Source organism: Argiope bruennichi, chromosome X2, assembly GCF_947563725.1.
Source record: "Argiope bruennichi chromosome X2, qqArgBrue1.1, whole genome shotgun sequence".
Classification (NCBI taxonomy): domain Eukaryota; kingdom Metazoa; phylum Arthropoda; class Arachnida; order Araneae; family Araneidae; genus Argiope; species Argiope bruennichi.
Genome location: NC_079163.1, coordinates 18,666,002 through 18,692,553, shown reverse-complemented (window position 1 = coordinate 18,692,553; position 26,552 = coordinate 18,666,002). Strand labels below are relative to the sequence as shown.

At 31.2% G+C, this 26,552-nt stretch overlaps 1 protein-coding gene across 3 annotated transcripts in view; it reads right to left on the bottom strand.

Moving 5' to 3' along the window:
- Positions 1–24,457, bottom strand: part of LOC129960270 (uncharacterized) — a 70,692-nt gene extending 46,235 nt beyond the window's left edge. Inside the window, exon 1 of one of the 3 annotated variants that reach the window (XM_056073565.1) lies at positions 24,412–24,457. Coding sequence is in view for 2 of the 3 variants with exons in the window: in XM_056073563.1 (XP_055929538.1) it covers positions 20,429–20,447 (19 nt within the window). In the remaining variant the exon portion in view is untranslated. Of the gene's footprint in view, positions 1–1,895; positions 2,187–20,428; positions 20,733–24,411 lie in introns of those variants that run through there. The other 2 variants (XM_056073563.1, XM_056073564.1) reach the window with 2 other exon arrangements.
- Positions 24,458–26,552: the final 2,095 nt, after the last annotated feature.

Genomic DNA, 26,552 nt, shown 5'->3' with positions numbered 1-26,552 from the left:
GAAAAAAACCATATTACACTAATTATTCATTAATTAAATAATATTTAATGAGCTAATTAGCCTATTTTTTGAAACATGATATCTTAAATTCTAATTTGTACAGACACACAATTCTAGTTGTAAATTATGCCTAATATTAGTCTTCAGGTTGTCTGCCTCAATCAAGTTATAAAAATATATATAGTTTTTTTAACAATTTTTTCATCAACGATAAATAGAAAAAGCAAGATTTTTTCTGTATTTTTAACTTTTAAATAGCTATTAAAAATTTATTTCTATAAATATAACTTTGATTGAGGCACAAAACATCCGCTATTTCATACAGATTATTTTGTTATATAAATAATTGTATTTGGTTCATTTCTTGTTGAGTTATGATTGTTTGAATGAAGCAACATAGTGGAAAAATATCATTCTTCATAAAATGAGTTTAAAAAAAACCATAAATAGAGTTTTTAATTAAAGCACCTCAAGAAAAATAATTATAACTAGAGAAATATTTCGATTATTGACAACATCTTGGTATCGTTTGAAAGCTAAAGGATCAGAGTACATTATTAAGCAATAAAAAAAAAATTCGATATTTTGAACGATTTTCGTAGTTTCAAGTGTGTACATAAACCTAGTCATTAATTTTGTACTTAACAGCTTATTATAAATATTAGCTACCTATATAAAATGAAGCATATCTTTTATTCTTATACATTTTTTCACATACATTCACTATTGCCTTTAATATAAGACGAAATCTTTTATATTTGAAAGCCTAATTTCAGCAACTAAAATTGTGTTAGTTCAAAATTTTCTACAGAATAATATAGAAATAATACATTCAACATCCAAGACGCAGCTGTTTAAGAAAATGTTCTTTATGAGTTTTTTTTTGTATTGAAACTATTTTAACATATTTAATTAATTAATAATAAATTATTAAATATAAAATTTTATTTAATAATAAATTATCCATTATTTAATAATATTTATTTATTATATAATTTATTTAATAATAAATTATCCATTATTATTAATAAATAATTTATTAATAATAAATTATCCATTATTATTAATAAATAATTTATTAATAATAAATTATCCATTATTATTAATAAATAATTTATTAATAATAAATTATCCATTCATAGCAATTTATCTACCTGGATAATTAAAATATCAGAGAAGAATTTTAAATAACCCAGACGCATTTTGGCAGTTAACCATTCTTGTAAAACCGAAAGCCACATGAAAATATATCCAATTTCAGTACTAAGCAGACAGCAACTTTTATCAGGTTGACTGAAATTAAATTGATTTTTCACTAAAATTACTGTATTGTAGTTTCTTTTCATATTTAATGAATTAAAATCAAACATAAAAAAAGAAGATAGAGGTAAAAATATTTCAATAAGATTATGAATAAATGACCTTTAGTTTTCCTTTCATTCAAGATTAGATAACAAGGCTTCATTAATTCATTAAATTATTTTTATTCATTAAAATAATTCAAGAACTTAAAATTTCCATACATTTTTATCATTAATTAATAAATTAAATGACTTGTTCAACAAAAAAATTGTTAACCAAAAATTATAATTCAGTTTTGCAAATTATATTTATTTTTAAAAAAGAAAAGAATTAATTTTTTTTATTATCTATCAAGCGTGACATTATAACAGCAAAGATTACTGAAAAGATATAATAATAAATTGCCTAAAATAACTGAAAAAAGTCAAATTACTATAGCAACTATCTAAGAGCAAAATCCTTACGAAACAAGAAGCAACACCAAAGGAAAAAGATGATTAAAATTTCACTGATTAAAATAAACAATAAACAGGACAGTCATCGTCATACAATTAACAAAATTTCTATTATTGCTAGCTTTATTGAAAACTTACCCACGGAAAAACTCATCGCTTGTCCTTATTCTTGATGGATTAAAATATATATAGCGAGGGATATTTTAAGAAAACGTTTCGGGAATTTTGCTGAAGAAACAATATGCTTTCAACCGTTTTGTTTCTACTACATATTTTCGTGCCCTATTTCTTTAAAAAAAATGAATCTGAATGAGAGTGGAATCGTTTGGCGTACGTCAGAGAAACAAAACTACACCGAGTTGTAATTTCTTCTCAGTACCATCTGTGGATTCAAACTGTCTGGGAAATTTCCACTGAATGAAATTTCGAAGATGGGGGAACCTTTTGGCAACCGATAATGTGACGTAGAAGACTCTCTCCCGCCTCTGAGCGCTCCGCCGGTCGGAAGTTATCTTAGCAGCTTCGTTGTCTACGCCCACGAAAGTTACTTCAGACTCCGTATGGTGGATATATTTCGAATTTTTGCGCGCCAAAACTCACATTATATGAGAATCGATTAAAATGTGTATATGTGTATTATATTAATAAACACATAGCAAGAAAAAATTAAATGAAATTAAACCTAATGACTTGATATAATAAAATAGAATAATAACAGTCAAAAACATTATTTACAGAAGGTATGTATTTGCAGTATCAAAGTATTTTATCTTTAGAAAACTTGATTTATACTATATTCTTCATTCTAAAAAGTGTTGTGGGGATCTACGAATTCAAACCTCGCCAGTGAAATCTTGGATTCGAATCTAATTACAGCACTCTAATTACAACTTTTTCATACCCATATATTAACTGCAACCATATATCTTAGCTGTAACCGAATTTGAATCTGTACATATATAAAAGCCAATATTGGAAATAACATTCAGTATCAACTGTCCACACACACACACACACACACACACACACACACACACACACACACACACACACACACACACACACACACACACACACACACACACACACACACACACACACTGTTTAGTTTCATCTCCTCCACCTCAATGTGAATCCTAAATTAACGACAATTCAGAGTCATTGGCATACCATGGGTTAGTGGCGCCCAAAGCAAAATACATTTTTTTCATCCCCATTTTTCATCAATGAAAATTACATTAAAATCGCAAATACGTAAGGGTAAATGGCACCTGTAACGCGCTACTATTTTTTTTTTCGCCCTTTCATCTTTTCTGGTTTTGAAATTTGGCGCAAATGCACTAATATTTTGTCTCCACGGCACCCCCTAAGAGTGGCGCCCTTGGTATCTATATCCCGCGTTTGTTCAAAGTAGCATATCACATCATCATTAGTAATAACATCATTATCTAAACAAGTGTCCACATCTTCAATTTTCAACAGTTCCAGAGTTTCATTATTTTTTTTCTTTCTTGCTGAGATATTTATTAAAGAAGCTATTTCTTTGATAGTCCAGCGCAATGACAGCGCATTTTAAATTATAATTATCTTATCCATAGGGATGCATAATAATCTTATGTTAAGCAAAATCTTTTTCTGGTTAACTAGCCGCTGTATCTGAGACTTCTCCTGTCTATTGCATACAAGAAAAAGCAAAACGCATTTGAAAGTCATGCAGGTTACAGTCGAAGAAAAAAAAAATGGAATCGATGAAAGTTTTGTTTAAATTAACTTGAAAAGTTATTAAGATCGGAGAAAAATTGTTCGATGATTTGATCAGAAGTTATGGCAGGAAAACCTAAAATAATTTATCCCCCATTTTGCTAATTTGCGTGCATGTATGCTAAATTTCGTTTTAATCCGCCAAGAGTTGTAAAATTGTTTAAGGTTCAAACTAATTAACAAAGAGACATTCAATTTTATATAGTGAGAAAAGACTTTCAGGTACTCTAAGAAGCGCAATTACAGCATTATTCAACGCTCTAGTATTAAATTTTTTTTAATAATATTTTTCAAACACTTATTGAGTTTTATAATAAACTAGTTGATATACCAGGTGTTTTTTGAAATTAAAATCCATTCATGTTTAGTATTTTGTGATTCAAAAACACCACTTTTATATAAAATATTATGATATATAAAGTCCTTTTGTTTAAAATATTTATTGTTAGCTATCGCCTGCTTTTAATTAAAATTAGAATATGAATAAGACGATTTTTAAAACAACTACTTATAGCTAATTTTCTACCAATTAACACTAGTTATATTAGCATTGCAAATTTTAACAAATGCTGAAGCATAAGAATGGTGCCTTCGTTCGAGATTGACTTAAGCTTAGTTTTAGGCATGCTTAAATCACTGCTTGAAATACAATAAAAGAATAGGCAAAAGACGCATTTAAATAAAAGAAATTTTTAAAAAATTAGTAATAGAATAGCTCAAGGTATAAAAAAAGACAAAAATTTTGTTAATTTCTAAATGAATATTTAATTAATTTTTATACTGTAAAATGTTGACAGTATTTTTTTCTCATATCTCTCATACAATTCATAACACATTTACCGACTTATTGAACGACTTCGATAAAGAATTTTATAAAGGCATATGTTTTAGAATAAAAACTTTTGGCAACAGCTTATTATTTGAAATGAGAAATATCGTCTGCTACTTTTAAATCCTATTTTTCTTTCAAAATGACAAATATAAACTAGCTGTGGATTAAAGGATATGATTTTGCACTTTACGTAGAGAAATATTCCTATTTCATAATTCAAAAACGCTGTGAAGTACATGACATTAAAATTTTGAAGTGAAAAATAAGCATTATAATTCATCGGAAAGAGAAAAACTGTTTATCATTATTTCTACATAGAATGAATACTTCAAACGAGTGAGCGGAAAAGTTGCGTAGTGTTTCAAATATTTCTAAAGTAAAATCGCATGTAACAAGAGGAAATCCGCCAATGCAGAAATCAATTGCAAACTCTTTAAATACGTCTAGAGCAACAATAAATAAAAAAAATTAACAAAGATTTACCAGCTTTTCTAAGCTAAACCAAGATTTACCAGATCTTAACTAGCTTTCCCGAAACATGAGGCTCATTGCAAGAAATTTTGATTTTTGATGAAGCATGGGTTTACTTAAATGACTGTAATAAAAATAAATCTATATAGTTACAGTCATAAAATAGCGGGAGTGGTCTCTTCAAAACTTTCTCGTATACACTCTCGTATAAAATTTTCATACCAGAGAAGGCTTTATATATCATTGGCATATAATAGTAACGAAATATTAACTTTTGGCGTTAATATATCGTTATTATCGTATTAAAATTCGTAGCATTTTTACTCAATCTATCGGGTCATTCTTGGCGAGTTATTTGGCGATTAATCCCTGGCACGCGTTAATAGTATCCGAAATTTTTGACACATTTTTCTCTACCGATTCAAACAAAAATTTGACACAAAACCACACCTGTAGTCACAAAAATCACATACCAAATTTGATATATTTAAGTAATTGCGTTTTTGAGTTATCACATTTACATATAACTGAAAATATAGACAGACAGACAATCAACTCATTGTTGGATTTGGCTCAAAATTTAACAGGTGTCTACATTATAGATGTTAAAACTGTGTACTGAATTTTATTTATCTAGCTTCAATCGTTTTGTAATTATCGTCTTAACTTATATTCGAATAGCCGGATAAATGTACTTCCTCTGAACTGATTTTATTCAAAATATTGTGACGGATTGTTATGAGCGAGGATAGAACCTGGAACCTTGTGATTCGCAGCCCAGTAACATGACCACGATACAAAAGCAATTGCTCGGGTAACGTAGTTGTTAACTGGCTTATAAGCTATTCACCACAATATGATAGAAATCTGCAAATCTGGTATAAAGATGGTATACCAAATTTCCACCCTCTAGCTCAAAGCGCTTTTGAATTATATTTGTCACAGACAGATAGACAGACGGACATTTTCCAAAAATGTGTTTTTTGAACTCATAGAGATCTAAGACGTGGAGATTCGTCAAAATCTCGAGTTCGAATTTTTTGACGATTACTATCTCTATACTACGTATACGAGAAAATAAAAAAGAAAAAAAAATGTACAAACTTGATTCTGACAATGGAAAGAAAGTCTCAGTAAGGGATTTATGATTGCCACAGGGTTCATTTTCAATGAGAAATTAAAAGTAAGAACATACGAAAAATATTAAAATAAACTCAACGTATTATGAATAAAGATTTTACAGAGGATATATTTATAGAGGAAATTCCATTTCTTTATCTCAATGACTTTCAAAGAGTGAAACTTCATCAAGAAAAAGCTACAAGTCATACTTTGAAAAGTACTACCGCATTCCTTGAAAAAAGTAACAATGATATAGGTATTGCATATGTACCTTTCCGAATGACGAGCGCCTCCTGACGCTTCCAATATGATCTATTGTGCTTTTGGTCTCTCGTAAAGACCTCTTTCTAAGCACAAACCCACCAAGATTGATGGACTCTGAAAATAGTAGAAGAACAAAGGAAATGAATACCCTACAAAATGTTACGAAAAGTCCTTTTATCATAGAAATCATGACTCAAAGTCCATAAAAAAAGCTTATAAGATTGAATTATTTTTAAAAAAAGTCTTTACATTCTAAACATTAATAAATGTGTAAGTAACCTTTGGGAGTGTGCAAAATTTTGTTGAATTCAGTCTAGTTATTTAAGAAGAGATGTGGAACATACATAGTCATTATAATTTTTTTGTACATTAATATTAATAATTTCTCGAAATTTAATTTTTAGAAACTATTTCTGTTGTTATCTGTTGGTATCAAATCGGATAAAATTCCTTTTTAGCAGGTATCAAAATATGATAAATAGCATTAAAAAAAATTTGGTTGCACCTTTTGAGAGAGCTCCTGCACGCATAAACATTTTCTACTTCTTATCTAAGTGCAGGAGCTTCTACGGAAGAATATTAGGATAATCTTTCTACCGTATAATTTCAAGTCACTTGTTTGATGGTGCTTTCAAGTTAAGTAGTTATTATTCCCATCATATTTGCACCATCTTTTTCCTTTCTAAAATTAACCCGAGTGGTATATGCCGCAGCTCAGAGAATTCCCTACATGCAACTGCAAGACTAAGTTGCTATAATTTTGTTCTTTTGACGCTTGATTGGTTTAGTTTAGTTATATTAATGTCTCTTTTTAAAGCAACATAAGGTCTATAATAGGACGGACCTCGTAATTTAAAACCGCGCCCAGATGACGAGAGCGACATCTAATTTGGCGCCCTCCTCTCCAAACTTTCACACCACACTAGCGAGAAGACGTTTGGCCCCGACGGATTTATCGTGCACCAGACCCGCGTACAAGACGGTTCTTCGGTGGAATCGGGTCCTAAACCTGAAACCGTGCATCTCCGAAGCCGATACCTTACCACCAGGCCACTGCGACCCGACGATTGAGTGGAAAAGTGATTTAGGATGCCATCTGTGTTAAATATTAACGGCAAATAAGTGTCAAGTTGCTCAGCCAATTCTCATTATTCATGAAAAAATGTCTTTTATTGCTTTAATTTCTCAAACGTCTTTGTTTTAGATTTATCTAATATTATGAAATTTTTTGTTTAATTTTGTCGTCTATCTCCTCAAAATAATGTGACGTATTGAATTGCACTTTAATAATATCTCTGTAGAACTTGTTTCTCCAAAAATTTCTTAGAGGTATCCCATATTTTTGTTATTTAAGAAAGGAGTCTTTTGAGCGAGCTAGACGATAGACTAAATATGAAATAGATAAATAAATTCCAAGTTAAGAATTGAATAAGAGTAGATAAAATTTGCTTTGTCTGACTTGAAGATTATTCAGCTGCTGTTTCAATTTACAAATGCTAACAAAAAATATGCAATCCAAAATATATAAATAATTCCGCATTTCATTTAATATTGCTCCAACTTGCATAGTAAACAATACAGCGAATAAGATAGAACAGATATAAAACAGCAAATACATATTTTATTTTTCCCTACTGAATGAAAAAAAAATTATAAATTTAAAATAAATCTTATTTAATGGCAGCTCAGGTAAAAGCATTCTGAATAAAATAATTGGAAAACTCTTCACATAGAGGACATTAACGGGGAATAGGAATAATTGGCATCAAATATTTGATCTCTAGCATCTATGGAATATGAACTTTTATTTGAACCATGATTAAAACTGATTTTACGGAGTGAAGTCTTAGAGTTTTTGCCCGCTAAATTTCAATTTCAACCACTGTGTGCTATCATTTAAGTGGCGCCGAAAAAAAAATCTGTAAAAAAGTTATAAAAGTAGTGGCGTAAGACGGGTAAGTGGCACACAGGGTAAAATGTGATTTTTTTTCGCCGCCAGTCATAATGAGGAACCCAGCAAACATAAAAATGTCGGTAGGGGCATGGCATTATTTTTTCATTCTTTCATCATATTTTAAAAAGTGACAAAAGCCCACTAGTGTTTTGTTTTCTTGGCGCCTCATTAACTGGCGCTCGGGGTATCTTTATCCCTTTTAACTGCAGTCGTGAAGCCACTGTATAAAGATAACCAAAATATTAAAAAAGTCCAAAGGAAAAAAGAGAAAAAAAATTCTAGGGAAAGAAAGAATAAATAAGGCAGGTCAGGTGGTTATTCAAGTTTCCAGAAAAGAGATAAAATAAAGCGGCCGATTATCACCTAATTATTTAAAGTTTATCTATTCGGTGCGCGTGTCACAAATTATTTTAACCAAATAATAATTATTATAATAAAATAACACTTATTAAGCTGTTTTGAAATTTGCTTTAAATATTGTGAACTGCATCGTAAGATCGGAAATCAAAATCATAGAAGTCATTAATTGGAAAAATGCAAAGAACGAAATTGTAATCAATCGTTTATCGTTAAATATCTATTTAAATGACGTATTAGCATCCACATATTAATTATTTATTAATATCAGACACTATGTCATATGTAAGTCATCATGTGCAGTTTTCTATAATTATTTCGCATAAAGTGAGTGAAAGCTTGAAAACTGAAATTTGATACTACTTGGAAAGGATAAAGGATAAGCTAACAGACTAGATGACTAGAATAACAGCATGCCCACTCTTAATTTCAATAACAGAATAAGGAGAGGATGTTTGACTTGCGAAGAGTACATCACATGACTGACAGATCTTCAGCGGAATCAGGTATCGAAATCATAATTCTCTAACTGGAGACTTAATAGACTGTGATGCCTTAAATGTGCTATCAGTGAAAGTATAGTAAAGCATCGTTTATACGTCATTCTATTACAGTCCTGACTCCTTTATAATCACTGTAATATTAAAATACTTCGTTTACTTAATGCAAGGTTTCTGTTATTTTCGTCTTCAAATTTGAAGACTGGACTTTCCTGAGAAAGAGATCACTTTCGAGGAGTATGTGAACTGTAATAACGATAAAACGACCTCGAAATTATTCACAGTTGATGAATTAACTAAAGATAAATTATCTGGTGTTCATTTAAACGATGATAAAGGGAAAAAAATGAAAAAGTTATCCCACTTTTGTTTAAAAGTGCAACGGACTCCACTGAAAATTTTGAACTTATTTTGTTTGTCTAAACCCTAGCAAAAAAACTTTCAGTGAACTTAATTCGATTAATAATGTTGCATTTAATACTTACAGATTATCGGCATGTTAAATGATGATTAAAGATTTTTTTTAAACTAAATGTCAGTGCATACAAACAAAATAAGAAATATATAATTTGTATACAAAAGGTGAAACAAATGTAATAATTTTTCTCACTTTTATGATAAATTTTTACTTTTAAATTTTATTATTTTTAACATGATGTAGTGGCATACTAATACTATCGTTAAAACTTTAAAATGTTTGCTTTTACATTAATTTTCATGAGTAGCATTAATTTCATAATAATCAAAATTGGTCGATTAAAACCACAAATATGCATCTTTTCATGTAATATGTAGACGTCGCTAGTACTTTGAAAACATAAAAATGATGATTTACAGTGTTATCAATCGATTCTATCCTATGCGCTTTATAAAAATGTTTTTATCAGTAGTGAATGTAATGCGAAGAAAAGTGATAAGAATTATTGACCTTTATTTCCTCTTAATATGCATTTAACGACAGATGAATAAAGATTGTTTTTATCATTTTTAAAGATAAAAGTAATTCATTCATACAATTTCAAGATAGTATGAAGAAAAGCATACACATGCGCAATGAAGTTCATTGCTGATTATGTGACATATGTGAAATGCATGCATCTATTTAATTTTGTCACGTGTAGCGATGACAGATGCAACAGGTTAGTCGTGGACGTCTTACGATGGAGCAGTTTAACAGCGAATCAGAATCAGAAGCATACCAACATTAAATGGCGTCCATAGAAAATACTGAAACAGCGCCCCCTTCCCTTTTCTTGGACTTAAATCCTCATAATATATATATATATATATATATATATATATATATATATAATATGTAATATTATTTGTTGTGAAGCATGATGCAGTTTGAAGTCAATGAAGATACTTTTAATTTCGTGACGTCGTTTTATTTCATTTTGAAGAAGCAAGCATATGTACAAGCGACGAGCACACAGAACGACACAGAAAGGAATGAGGGAAAGGCTCTTGGATATTTTATCCCTGGTCTTATATAACCTATGATTTTGATAGGGAAAATACTTCTTCACAGTGCTAATGTATTATGAGATTTCGATAGGGATTTTCATTACAGGCGCGGAGAAGGTAGGGGAAACACAGGGAGATTTTAAAAAAGAATTTGCATGATCAGCGGTATTTTATCTCTTCACGCGCGGTGTGGGAAAGTTAGATTTTAGCTGATTCAACAATTTAACAAAGCTTCTCTTGAATTAATTAAGTAGAGACTGTGGAATTGGATCACGAAATAAGAGAATATTTTTAGAATGAAATTACTATGGGCTAAATTAAGATGAAGTTACTATAAAAATTAATTAAATTGAAATTAGAGTTAAAATATCATTACACACACACACACACACACACATATATATATATATATATATATATATATATATTAAAATCTTGATTAATTTCCTAAATTTTATTTGAAATTAGGTCATATAAACTTCATTCTAAAATGTTCTCTTATCCGAGCGAAGAGATAAAAATACTTCCCTATCCTAAATCTACACGTGTCAAAGAAATCCCTATCAAAATCTCGTGGTAAAATCACTGAAGGGAAAAATTTTGGTCTCTTTTGCTCTTGTGTCGTGATGTAGACTGGCGTATTTTTGACCACTTATTCTTTGTGCGTAAATTAGACCTCTTGTGGGGAAATGAATCTAAGTTTTAAAATTTCAAAAGTTTCTTCTATTCCTAGCAGCCAATCAATACATCTTAATTGTTTTAACAGATTAATTAAACTATTTATAAATTTTTCAAACAATAAATATAGAAATTATAAAGACAATTATTAACAAAAGTGTATAACTGAAATGCGAGAAAAATTTCAAATATTTTAAAAAATAACGAAGGACAAATCGAAATGCATATTATATGGAATTATTTCAGAGGGTTCCCGCCAGAAAATCAGCGCCGAGGACTTTCAACAAACTTATTCCGGCCCAATAGGATGCATAAAATTTTATATTTTTCTCATCTATCAATATCTTTACACAAATGATTGTTCAAATTTCTTACTTAAATCTTTTTAAATTGGTTTAAAGTATTAATATATCAAACATTTCCTGAGCAAGACTGGCAAAATTTCATTAAAAACTTGAGAAATGATTTAAAAAAATTTTAAAACATTTTTTGATACATATCAATATAATGCCTTTTAAATGAAACAGCCGTCTGAATTTAATGTTCATTATGCAGTTATATTTATTAACACTAAAAGTAAAAATGTATGTATATATTGCCTGTTAGTCCGTGGATGCAATGTAAGCCAAATTGTTAGATTTAATGCAATCAAATTTCACACAAATGCACAGGGTTTTTATAATTAAACTATTCATACTTAGAGGGCTGTGTATGGTGTTCTAAGGACTAGAATGGAATGAAATTTGAGCCACATATACTTCAGATCAGGCGCTCGAGATTTATTAAATTAAAAATTAGCTCAAAACAGCACCAGTAGGTGGCGCTGTCGAGTTACATAAAAGCTCTACTGATGTTCTATAAGAGTGCTACGGTTTTCCACAACTCATTCCAATTTCAAAACAGTGTGTTCTACAACATAACGCAGTAAGTCCGCGTAAATTCCGCAAATTTGCCAAATAATACAGTCTTTCAGATGCGTTAAGTTTATGAGTTGCTCTCGGTAGATTTTGTCCTTTCAATACTTTCAAAACCCGAAGTCGCAAAGGGTGAAATATGGCTAGTGTGAAGGTCAAGATGTAGGAAAATAGCGGCTGATTGCATTTTCTTCAGTGAAAGTTTACCGTAACAACTACGATGAAAGTTTGCCGTACACTACGATGAGTATTTACAGATGCCCCGTCCTGCATCAAAACTGTTTAAATAAGGCAGATACGTTGTAACAGGTTGGGGATCAAATAGACTCTCAATATATACGGAAACCGTTGTGCAGCGACGGAGCATGTCTTAAATCCAGTACGAGTCACCTGTTCAAAAAAATAAGTCCCGATGATGAAAATTGCTGTGAAACCATACCATATCGTAATTTCTGCAGATAGCAATGAATTTTCTGTTATCCAGATGCGGCAATTATGAGTATTCACTTGGCTATTTTAGTGAAAGTGGGCCTCAAACGTCCACAGAATATTCCTCAGCCAAGTGACTTCAATTTCCATTCGTACAAGAAAACTGCAGCCCAAATGTTTCTCGAGCTCCAGCATCCCTGTAGGAGAATTCATGCAGACTATAGATTGTACAAGGCTAATAATCTGGAATTCGTCTAGCCATTTTCCAAATAGGGCATATCAATAGTGCGAGAAACTGTTGATAGACTAGAAACACCATTTGGATATTGGCTAGACGTTTCCACGACCAACAAAGTCACATCTACGCGTGCAGTGAATTAGTTCATTGCGTATCTTGTTCCACCGCCGAAATGCTTTTGACACAGCACGGGCGTTCTCTTCATTCTGGCAAAACACTACAAACAACGATATACAATTGCACTAATGGATCAGTGTCTTTTAGCACCAGCAGGATGCAAGAGCAAATTGAATATAATCGTCTGTGCATTGCTTGTCTTGCACTTTTATTAAGCTTATCATTTACATAAGTTGTAAAAATTCTTTGTTTAAGCAAATTACGCTTAATCAGTATTAAAGCGCTACCAATCGGTGATGTCATATTATAACTTTTTATTTCTTAAATCACGAAAACATATTTTTTCACTTATTTAAGAAGCGTTTGTATGCTCTTTGGTTGGAGGCGCTGAGATTCTTCTGTGCCACTGAGGCACGAATCTGCGAACTTCTTGGTCGCATTCCGGTACCTCAATTTCTAGGCCTTGCAGATATCGAACACACAATCTGTAGTGTCTATTGTGCACATTTCATGTGTTAACTCATACAACGCCCAGCAGTGCCACCGATTGGATATTTTTTTACTATTTTTTTATTTAATAAATCTCGAGCGCATGAACTCAAGTGTCTGTGGTTCAAATTTGAGGGCATTTTGGCCTATAGAATGCCCTACACAGTCCTCTAAGTAAGGGAAGTTTAATTACAATAACTCTGTATTTTGAAGTATTGGAACGCGTACCTCAAAGCGGTTTTTTGAAACTTGAATTAATTTAATTAATCAAAAGTGTAGAGAAATTCCGATGATTTTAGTGATAACTTCAAAAAAAATTCTGTTACAGTCTACACTACCTTAAAATTAAAAAAAAAATTATGCTATCTTAAAATTAAATTTTTTTATACCAGCTTAAAATTGAAATACTCGTCTGTTCAATGATATTATGTGTAAATATTTCCCAAATTTAACAAGATTTTAAAAATATTTCTAGGTACGATTTGCAGCACTGAATTCAATATTGAAATTTAAACCAGACCTCATTCCTTGCTTCATTAAATCTTTAAATCGTTTGTTTCTCTTTTGTTGAAAAAGATTATTGTATCTGACATGATTTTCTTTAATTAAGAATTTTACTTTACTCTTAAGCAATGAAAAGTCAGTATAAATATAAGATTCTGTCTTTCTCTGTATGGTGGGGAGAGGGGGGTGCCAGCTCAGGTGTCGTCCTCGTCATCTGACAGCGGTTCAAAATTACGAGGTCCGTCCCAAAATAGCCCTAGTATTGCTTTAAAACGAGACGTTAATATAACCAAACTAAACTAAACTCTTTCTCTGTATGAACTTAAGCCTTAGGAAACTTTTATTTCAAGATAAAATTTTTCATTTGATATTTATTGAGAGTACAGAAATAATTTAGATTTTCATAACTTCTACAGTTACAGATATTTTTAATTGTGAATTTCATATCAATTATCCTTATTTTATAGAAGCTGTTGCTATTATTTAAAGTTATACAATTATGGAATATAAATAGATTAATTATATAATAGATTAATTTATATAATGGGTTAATTTATAATCACATGATAGCTGCAATTATTGGAATACCCATTAAAATCACGATTGATTTTAATGGCTAAAAACTTGTTCCATACACACGCGTTATTTTTTAAGAAGAAACAGGCGTGCTGATCTTTAAAAATATTTTTTATTCTTAATGATGTTATGGAACGAGTTCAATTTTTAACTATTATTAAGATTTCTTTGTCAGAACTATGACCAGTGGGAGAAAAGGACCCATGAGAAAGTATTTTGAACTTATATAGTTTTAAAAAAGAGTCTGTTTATACAGAATTTTGGAATAGCTAAACTTCAAGTTAGTGTGATAGTGAGAAAATAAAGAATCCCATCAATTCAAAAGTTTGGCCTGCATTCGTGTGATTAGAAGCTAATTATTTTTAAAACACAAATAAATTGAAAGTATTACATGTACAGGGTGATGCAAAACTTATCGCTCAAATTTCGTGGGGAGGTAGGAAATATCTCAGGAAATCGATTTCACATAGGAAAGTATTCATCTACATCAAACTTCATCTGCATGGACAAAATGGACAAGTGAAGTGAACACAAGGAAACTGTAAAGTTAAGTGGTAACGAATGTGACCTTTATTCCAACTATGTAAAGTGCATTCGTTACCAGTAGGTGCTTCACAGTAGGTACTCAAAATTGCGACCATTTACACGAACACGGGATTCACAGCGCCGTTGCATCGACCACTGAACATTTTCAAAAACTCCTGGCATATCACGGACAACGCTTGAGGTATATCCGCCGAGATAAGTGGTATCAACATGACAGAGCTCCAGACCACAACACAATTGTTGCGCCTGATTACCTGAGCTGAACATTCGGAACTCAATGGATCGGCAGAGGTGGACCGATCGCTTGGGCACCCAGTCACCTGATTTATCGCCCATGAATTTTTTTTTTGTGCTGGCCATGAAAGACCATATGTACGAGACCCCCTTCGACCATGAAATGGACCTTGTTACACGAATAGTGGCAGCCACAGGCATTGTTTGTAATATGCCAGGCGTTTTTGAAAATGTTCGGTTGTCAATGCAACAATGCTGCGAATCTTGTGTTCGCGTAAATGACCGCAATTTTGAGCACCAACTGTGAACTTGTACTTTACCTTGTTGGAATAAAAGCTAAATTCGTTATCACTTAACTGTACTGTTTCTTTGTATTCACTTCACTTGTCCATTTTGTCCATGAAGATGACGTTTGCGGATATACTTTCCTATGTGAAATTGGTTTCCTAACGTATTCCCTACCTCCCCACGAAATCTGAACGATAAGTTTTGAATCACCCTGTATATAACAGATATAGCTTTTCAGACCAAGTAATTAATATTTTTAGATCTTTTACAGTTTATAGTTACAACCGTCCATTCTCTGTGCATATTATTATGTTCATATATTAATTGATATTTCTGAAACATACGATGCAATTTTTTTTTTTTTTTGTTTTTTTTTTTTGTGGATGAGTTATTAAGATAGTTGCTATGACTTTTTTTTTAAATTCTAGATATATTTATTTGAGCATTTCATAAGATGGCAACTTTGCTTAATTTCAGAGTAAAAGAATGTGCAGAAATTAATTTCTTCTTTGATTCTGTGATGTAATTTTCTGAAATATGTACCGCACAGTTATTATATTACTTCATCGTTTATTCTTCTTTATAAGCATAGTTCATTTTTAATGAAAAACTTCTTTTGATACATTTTTGCTCATTTGTAATATACTTTTATCTTAATTTTACAGTTTTACCCCACAGGATTTCATCAACCTAATGGATTTTATAGGGGCAACAGTCACCTACTTAATAATCAGCCGAGTAATCTGCAAACGCTGTGATTTCAGATTAAATTCTTACTAAACGGAAATGAGAAAATAATCTTAATTAAATCCATATATATTTTTTAAATATCAATCTGTTTAACATTTTTCAACAATTAAATAAAAGCGCTTGCATCATTAATTGCAAAACATTTAATATATTTTCATTTTATATATGAGTCAAACTTTAGTTCAAATAGTAATATATTTTTATAAACTGGTTTTTTTTTGTATTTGTTTTTTTTTTCAATTTATTTCTCGGTTTTATAAACCAATTACAGGTTTCAAAGCAGCAAAAATGAAATAAATTTAATAGCTAAATTAAAGTTGGTTAATATTACGAAATTAAAGCAATTAATATGATCGTTGAACTAACTGTGATTTCAGTTTTATACATGCAATTCGTGTTAATAAATACTTGCACAGATATCCCTCATTTATTTCATTTATAATAAAAACGCGTGTTCGAGCCGTTTTGTTTTGCAATCTGCCTAGATTTTTTAAAGACCGATATTAAATTTTTGAAAAGATAATTACTGAACAGTAATTCATGAATGATTCACAAATGATCTATCCTTAACAAACTTTAATGTCCTGACACATTGTTTCATGCGTTTTACAAATAGAAATGCGTCAATTGAATGCCAGAAACTGAAATTTTAATAGATATTTGTCGTAAATCAAATCGGAAAAATCCTTTTTGATATAAAACACAAAATCTAATATTGATTTTAATTTATAAACGATTAAATACTGAATTGAATAATGTAGAAACCCAATTCAAGAGTTTGCTTTTAAAAATAATTAGCAAGAATTTTTTTAATAATTAAGAGTAAGCATTTGGTTATATAAAGTATACAATGATTGTTGATTATTATATAGATTTAATAATAGATAGATAATAATAGATTTATAACATAGATTTTGATTATATATTAGATTTAAGATTTAACTAGGATAATTTTCCAAAAGAACCTTTGAGATGCATTGCTATTTAAGAAAATATATACTTCAAATATTCAGAAACTATTTTTGTCTAATTAAATTTAAGAGAATAATTCAGTTATCGATGTCACGGTTAAAGAATATATAAAAAATAAAAATAAAACTAATTAAAAGCTTTACTTTTTTTGATACTAATTAAGCTAAAATAATTTCTTAAAAAGTTCAAAAATATTATTTTGAAATTAAATAAAGACAATGAGTTAATACATTGCATTAAAGAAAATAAAACCAAAAATTCGGCATTCATCTTTATTGCATGAAAATATTTCGAATTTTTATGAAATGTATATTTTTTTCTGGAGCTCAATGACATTATGTAACAGTAGAGACGTTGTTCTATTAAGAAAATATTTGTAACTCTAGAAAAAAAATAGTTTTCTTGAACAAATAAGAAATTTTGTTATATATAAACATTTTCTTGTTTGTTCTAATTCGAATTCGAAATGAAATTAATTTATTCTAACCACACGAAGTAGCAAAATTATTGATATTCTTTTTATTCTATTCACAGCATCTTTCATCACAGCAAAGATTTTTTCCCCTAATAATTTCTATACTTAAGACTTTTATTTTTAATTAATTTTTTTCTTCTCATTAAGTTTAGTTTATAGCAATTCTGAACAACTTATAAACTGTTTCAAAGCACTTTTTTTTTTGCTGATTAATAAAGGTGTTTCGCGAATAGAAATAGGATCTTTTGAGCTGATTTATATTAAGTTCGATTTCAAGTTCGATCTACTTTTATCAAACACTAATTGCACGATTCGTTCCCATGTGTTTGCCTAGACTGGTTAATCAAACCACGATAATGGTTTCCCCAAACTTTCTCGCATACTCTCTAATAAAGGTGGTTTTATCCCCCCCCCGCCCCGGCAAAAAATTTGGATGTTGGGTAAATCAAAGAACGGCTTGCATAATATTGGCGTACAGCAGTTACAAAATATTAACCTTTGGCGTGAATTTAGAATTTTTACAGAATCTATTGTATGAACCTTGGCGAGTTTTTGGCTATTAATCCCTAACTTGCAGTTAATAATGTCCGAACATTGAATTTATGTTTTAGACGCGTTTTTCCGAACTTTCTGAAACCAAAATTTGACATAGAACTGCAATTATAGTTAAAAAAAATCACATACCAGTTTTGATAAATTTAAGTCATTAAGTTTTTGAATTATTGCGTTTATTATTTCTGAAACTATAAAATCGATTGACGGTCAACCCCTAGTTGTATTTGGCTCAAAATTGGATAGATGTATACACTATAGGTGTTGAATCTGTGTACCGAATTTCATATATCTAGCTCTCTTCATTTTGTAGTTACCGAGTTAACTTATATTCGAACAGACAGACATGACAGACAGACTTTCTCTGAATGGACTTGGTTCAAAATTTGATAGAAATCTGCAAATTTGGTGTAAAGACCATACAATAAATTTCATCCGTCTAGCTCAAAATGTTTTTGAGTTATCTTTGTCACAGTCAGACAGACATTTTTTAAATGCGTTTTTCGAACTGAGGAAGGTCTAAAACGTGGGGATTCGTCAAAATCTCGAATTCGAATTTTTTGACGATTACAATATTTTCTCTATACTTCAAATACGAGAAAGAAAAAAGCATTTTCAAACAGTCATGACTGACTCGCATGTTAATGTCAGATACAATGTTTGCCTAACTTAATAGTGATTTGCATTTGAGAATTTATGGGTACAACAAAATATATCCAGATATTAAAATGAGAGGAAAAAAATCCCCATATTTGTTTTTAAGAATTTTTTTTTTTTTCGGAAAAAAATTTCCAACAAAGCAGACTAGGAAAACTGATTGTGGCCTCTAGGTTAAGAAGAGGTCAAAATAAGGTCGATTAAAAAACTTATATGCCAAATAAATAAGTTTGCAAATATTACAAATTCAATGAATGATAAAAAATTTAAAAAAATGTTAACACTTTATCTAGTATAATTGGTCAAGTTCCTTTCATTAATTAGAATATTTAAGGAATTGAGCATCTGTTTCAATAATATTTTTTACAAACTTTGGACCTTGAGAAGTTTGGAATCATAACAGATATATAAAAACAAATACATACTTACGAAGTTAATAAAATAAAAAAATATTAATAAAATAAACCATAACATGCTAAAAATGTGCTGCAATTTGAGGCCAACTAGCCATTTTATTAATATATGAGCACACGGACTCATTTCTTGACCACACTTTAGCACACACACGGAGTCATTTTGACCCCAAATTGCCAGGCACTCATTGCTTATCTTAATTGTAATTTATATAAAAATAAAATATGGTCAAAATATAAGAATATTTTTTCATGTAAACATGTTCTTAATTAAGACACAAATGCGATTTTTAATAAGAAAAACCAAAATTAAATTTTGCCTCTTTTCTGTATTCATTTCCTTTTTCCGTATTCTATTCACATAAAACTTATAATTTTTAATGTAAGAAGTTTATAAAAATATTGAGCGATTAAAAAAAATCTATATTTTAAAAATTGTTTAAATTTGACTTTTTTTTTCTTTTTTTTTGAGTATTTAGAATTTGCGTTTTGTTCTGATTCTGTATCATGATCATTTTCCAAAATTTCTTGAATATATTATGAATCTGAGCTATCAACATTTTGTTGGAACATTTGCGAGATCTCTGAATCTCTATTCTCACGTGCGTACACTGTCAGTTTAAACAGTAAAAAAACTGAAATTATAGCACACGCAGGGGTCAATCTGACCCCAAATCGAAGCAAAAGAGGAGATAATGATAATTGATTACTGCTGTTCTAATCTTCTTCTTCTATCTATCCCATGAAGGTTTAGGAAGTAACAGGTGAAAAATTTTATAAATTCCTAGAATTTCTAAATAGATGAGGAAGGATGGAGTCAAAAAGACCCCATGTGTATGCTGACAGGTTAAAAGAGAAGGAGTCATAATATGCATTACTTAGGTAAGCAAAATACCGAAATCAGCCATGGCTAGGGAGTAAGAAGAAAAAATGCTTTTTTTTCCCTTTCATTTTTTAATGCAAATAATTTATTCCACAACTTAGCGCCCCCTAATAATTGAATATGGGACACTCGCTCTGCTTGCCCCATCCTAATCACGCCACTGTTCAGAATGAATCAATTCAAACCCAACTGTAGAATGTCAACGCTTGCAAGCTTTGAAATACTCACCTATTTTTTCAAGTGTCATTTCTTCCTCCGCTTACGGCGTATTTTCCGTAGTGAGAGAGACCTTGACTGAGAAAATGCTTTCAGCTTTTCGCAACTTTCACAAACTCATCCACGTTTTCGTTATTTCAGCCAGGTGAATGCCTACCGCAGTGTTTACACCACGTGGCATAGACACATAAATAAGGCGCTCTTCCTCTTCTTTTTATTATTATGCTTATTTTGTGCCGGGGCTGCCCTTTTCAGAATTATCGATTGGATTAATCTTACTCAAGGCCGCCGGTCATTCCTCGGAAAGCTGGCGACGTGACGGCGGAAAGGGAATTTCAATTTCCCTTTGTCTTGAGCGTTTCGTCTCTTTTTTTCAGTTGACGCTTTGCATTATGGGTGAAATACTTCCCTGTTCCTAACAAATCGCTTCGCTGATTCCGGTTGCGAGAATTTCATTGGTATCTGTAATGTTGACTACATTAATCGTATCATCCTCGATGGAAATAGTAGCGTTAAATAATAAGTCATTTTTAAAAATTAAAAACGCAGAAAAGTATTTTTTATTTCTTATAGAAATTAAATAAGAAAATGGTTGGAATCTTTTATTGACGTGAGATAAGTTTTATCTGGTGCATCTAAAATAGACTAGAAGCTTTTAAACAGAACTGAATATATTGATACGCGAAAATCGTGCTCGCCAAAAACAAATGAAAGAAATAGTTATTAATTTATCAATGAAAAAGAAAGTTAAAGCGGCCATTAACTTTCACTAAAAACTTCATTGGTTTAATTGGTAACGATAATAATAAAGTTTGATGAGAGTAATTAATATTTTTATTGCATTTTTGTTTAAGTCATTTAATGTTTGTTTTCAGTTGGTTTGACTTTTAATGAAATATGTAAGATAAATTATTGATAAAATTCTTGAAAACATATTTTTAATTCACTAGTAAAAATCTTGTTGGTTCTTTTACTAATAACAGTTGAGTGGCAAAGAATTTGTAAATGAGAAAAGAAATATCTGCTACAATTAATGCCATAGTAATATCATTTGAAAAAAATTTTGATATACAGAAAAAAAAGTAAACACGGAATAATTGAGATGATAAATACTAACTGGATTCTATATTCTGTGAATATTGGCTTATGCATCAGAATCATAGCTGCTAATTTTCTACCTTTAATTATAAATCACTTATCAGAAAACTAATAATTCGCTCAGTAACAGACAATAAATAAATAAATTGTTTTTAAAATTATTGTAATCGTTTTTGCTTAAAAACTGCAAACATTTTAATGTAGCAAATATACGAAGTATCCTTTGAAATCATGATCCAATAGTTGATTTCTGAATAATTTGGAATAGGTATATACTTCAATTTGGAAAATTTTCTATATTACGTGAAGACTTATATTTTATGCCGTTTGAATCAATAAATGTAATGTTAAAAAATCACGAAATGTAAAAATTTATGCAGTTATCCATTCCAATTAATCATATTTAGTAATTAATTCTTGATAAATTAACTTTCTACAGAAAAACGTTCTACTCATTTGCGATCGAAATTGACCTAGTTACGAAAATATAATTTTCATTATTTTAGGCCAATCAACGGCCCCTTACCATTTTCGATTGATTTTTATGTTAACAGAAAATTAGAAGAGAATATTGGTGTTCTATACATAATTAAAGAGCTTAGAAAATAATGACAGAGCAGAATAACTAAAAAAAAAACCCATCTAGCCAAAACAAGAAATTACGTGATCCATTCGAGGATGTGACAGGCATCTCTCTGTGAGGAAAGGAGTGGGGGGGGGGTAAGGACAAGATGGTGCTACACCTCATAAAAACGGACAAATGGAAGGACTGTTCCGAGCTCACTTTGGAGATTTGGAGACAGTCAATTTCGAGAAGTTATCTGGTCTTCACTTTTTTCAGTCAAAAACTCCTGTAACATAAGAATGCGGAAATTTCTGAAAGGCCGTCTTTAGTGAAGTAATACTATGTGGCATCTGCCTGAATCGAAGATGAGCATAACACATCGTGTTACTGTAATTTTTCTTCATATTACCTTGACATTAATGGAATGCACATTAAACAAATGATTTGATTAAATAGAACTTTGTGTTTCTGATTTATTTTTATTTTCCTTTATACGTCGCCCTGCTGGTGTGGTGTGGTGTGGAGAGGGGGGTGCCAGCTCAGGTGTCGTCCTCGTTATCTGATCCCGGTTCAAAATTACGAGGTCTGTCCCGAAATAGGCCTAGTGTTGCTTTACAGCGGGACGTTAATATAACTAAAAAACTTTATATGTCGCATTTTCAACTAATGCTTTGAATTTGGACTACTATTTTTTTATTATTATTATTGTTTTTTTTTTTTCTATTTGTTCTTAAAATCCATATTACGTTTCAATAAAATACGTCAACTAGAATGAGCTTGGCACAGGTCTGAATAGGGTTACTTAAGTTATAATCACCCAATATTAAATTCTAAATTTTAAACAATTTATCAACTTTTAAATTGCAAGATAGATTTTATCCTTATATATATTAAAAAAGGAATGGAAATAATTCGTCCATAGGAGTACGGTGAAAAGTCGCCCAAAACGTTCGATAACGGGTTACGACGTTTCATTCCTCAGACGAGCACGAAATGCAGGTAGTAAAACACAATAGAAAGTACAAAGACAGTACTTGCAAAAATCAACACACATGCAAGCAGCAAATTATTACTAAACAATCGCTCTCAGCACAAAACGAACTCGCAAGAGATAAACATTCCAAAGAGAGAATTCACTCGCCTGTTCTCTCGTGCCAGCGCCTCTGCTTTTGTAGCTCTTGTAAGATGGCATCGAATGTCCAACAAGAAACTACGAAACTGTAGTCCAAACAGAGAGGTTGCCAAGATATCTGCATATTTGTAAAGTTTCACTTCTGCAGTCAAGGTCGAATATCATTGACCCATTCAGCATTTGCTAGAGCTATCTGTAATACTAGCTTCCTTGCTAAGATATTAACTGCGCAGGAAAGTAGTATTACAAATTCGTAACAAATAGTTGCATAAATGTTTAGAATGAGTAGAATGTAAAAGTTTTTTTTTTTTTTTTTTTTTTTTTTTTTTTTTTAATAATACTCTTTTTTTTAATGAAACTATTTCGAGTTCCCAATTCCAACAAAGCATTTGAACTTTTTTGGAGGTGGAGGGGACATAAAAGGAAAAGTTGTTTAACTCTTTGATTTACCCCATGTTTAAAAAAATCACCTTAAAATTTCATAATTGAAATTTTCTTCATTTACAATAAAATATTTTACATCTAAAGAATTTTTCAGGCCTACAATTTTCTCACAAGGAAGTATGACGACATTTGTCCCATTCTCTAGGAATTTGAGTATTTTCCAAGACATTTCCGCTGTCGCTTTTTATTTCTCGTTTCCAGCGGAAGTCTAAAATTTTTAATTTAACCCATTTTTTTCTTCAGATATCTAGAAAGTATGTGTGTCTGCGATTGCAACAGAAAGATTTTCCTCCAGTCAGCACTCAAATCTGACTTTCTTCTGAAATACCTGGATGGATTTCAATTTCTTTGAGAGTTTTAGAACAAAAGTGAAAACCCGTTTTCCATTAGTAAAAAAAATGTTTTTTTATTATTAATAGAAAGCCGGTGCTACTACTATTCTTTCATTATTACTCTTTTAAACTTCATCTGGGTGTTGTGGTTCATTAATTCTATGTTGAATAATAATAGCATTCGATTGCATCAAATATACTTAAAGCTTAACATTTAACATTTAAGTAACTGTAAACAACTTATAAAATATTTAAAATGGACTTAGAAATTCTTCATCTGGAACACTGTACTCGGTTTATATATATAAAAAAAACCCGGTTATATCGCAAATGGCCAACCGTGTGGAGGAGGGGTGGGGGGTGATTAATAAAATTAGTTAAATTAAAAGTTAAAGTTAAAATAATAAATAAAACGATATTTTACCTATTCATTCCCTGAGTTCCTTTCTTTGCCCTTTGGTTTGCCTTGCCTGGAAATCTGAAAAGACAGAAAATAATGATTTAATTCATTTTTTTTTGGACATAAGAAAAGGGAAAGATGAAATCAAGTAAAATATGTTAGTTAGGGCAGTTTATTTAAAAATTAGTATGCATAAAATAGAAATAAGAAAAATCCTTGACGTGTTTCAATTCAAACACTTGCCAACTTTTCCTTCTCTTCATCATTTTTTTTTTTTTTTGTCCAGCTATTATCTAATTTAGGTTTAAAACATACATTTTAAACTTATATATAGGTAGATAGTTCTAAATTTAGATTTAACCTAGCAGACTTGACTTAATCTTAAATTAGTAATTAATCGTGAATTATTGAACCCGGCGAAAACTTCAAAACCATACAGCCCCGGATTTGTATAGTCACTTGCCTGAGCAAGGTGAAATTTTCTAATTACGCAGCTGCAGAAGAGAAGACCATTCTTCCTATTAGGAATTCATTTAACCACGTGATCTTCCTGGGCGGAGCTAGCTGTCAATCATGTATCACGTGGTCTCCCTGTTGTTTAGTATACTTTTTTTTCCAGTAGAAGGGAACTTGACTCCTGTACTACGGGGAGTGTGATCTCGGCTCTCTCTCTCCCGAGAAATTTTATGTGTAGTTCTCTAGGTCTACTACACTATGGCGTATTCATGTGCCTTTTGTTGTTGATGTTACCAATAAACCCCTTAAAAGACAACATGTGTCTTCAAGTCATTTCACCCAGACTATCTTCACTATCAAATAAATTATTGTGTAATCATGAAATGCAATAATTTTTTAAACTCCTCATTGGTGTGAGTTGAGCATTTGTATATATAACATCTAATGTAATGAATTATGCTACTATTCGGGAAATGTTTGTAAAATTTTCTAATGACTTAATAAACCCACAAGGGAGAAGTGATTGCGGGCCTGGTAATGCCCCTTGGTGCCCTGTGCCGGGAGTGCGTTTCGCTGGGGGAACTCCGCGTTCCCCTCTATCTGGTATGCCTAGGCTAATGTTTCACTGTTGTGCTAACTGAATGTTGTTTCCGACTCATTTATGAGTCTAAATTCTAATATGGGTAGTTTGTGTCGGCATGAATATCCATTAGTAAAATCTTGCCCTGTTCCTCAGATTTTTAGGAAGGAAAGAAAAAAGGCATTCGTTATCATTGAGCCTATTCATAATTATTCAATTCCGACAAAAAAATCAAACACAAAAACCCACTAGTGGACACTAGGCTCAGTGGAAAGCATCTCTGAAGAAAGCCCTCTTTTCCCTGTTGCAAATTATTCCACAAAAAAAGTTAAGCGGAATTTCTCTTCAATATATTCAGTAGTCCAAGTGAACTATATACAACAAAGAATGTTTTGGGAAATACGCAGCAGATAATAACAGCAGAAATAATGTAATAAAAATGCTTCAATAGCAGCAGAAAACTGTGAATTGGAAGAAAAGCTTGAGCATTCCAAGAAAATATAATTCATTTTGTTGAAAAGAATAAAAATAAAAAGTTTTTAAGTTGGTTTAACATGAGCTATGAAGTTGCAAACAAATTAGGCAGTGGCGGCGACAGAGATTTGCCGACGGGGAGGCAAGACAAAGCCGACAGGGGTAGAGGGGCAACCACAATATCTCTCATTTGTCTTCAAAATAACTCATAATAATTAATTTTACATTTAATTAAAGAAAATCAAGTATTATTTAACTTCTTTTTTATTCAGATGCTGATTCTTTCTTTCATCGTTAAAACTTTACAAAGGAATTTGTAAAAAAATGTTCTCAGTTTCTTTTAATGACCATCAAAAAATTGTCAATATTTGAGTTTATTTCTTCATGAGCCGGCGTCCTGGCATAGGAGTTGCGCGCCTTCCCCGTGACATGGGCGTCCCGGGTTCGAGTCCCGGTTCGGGCATGGTTGTTCTTCCTGTTCTATCTGTGAGAGGTGTGAATGTGCCCCCCTGTAAAAAGGGGTTGTGCAAGCGAATGTGATGCGTGAGTAGCTAAGACGTAATCTTGGCCCTAGGTGGCGCTACTAAAACAAGAGACGCTCCCTTGGCTTAAAATCACTGACTTCGTCAGTGAGCTTGTCCACGGCAAGTCCCAT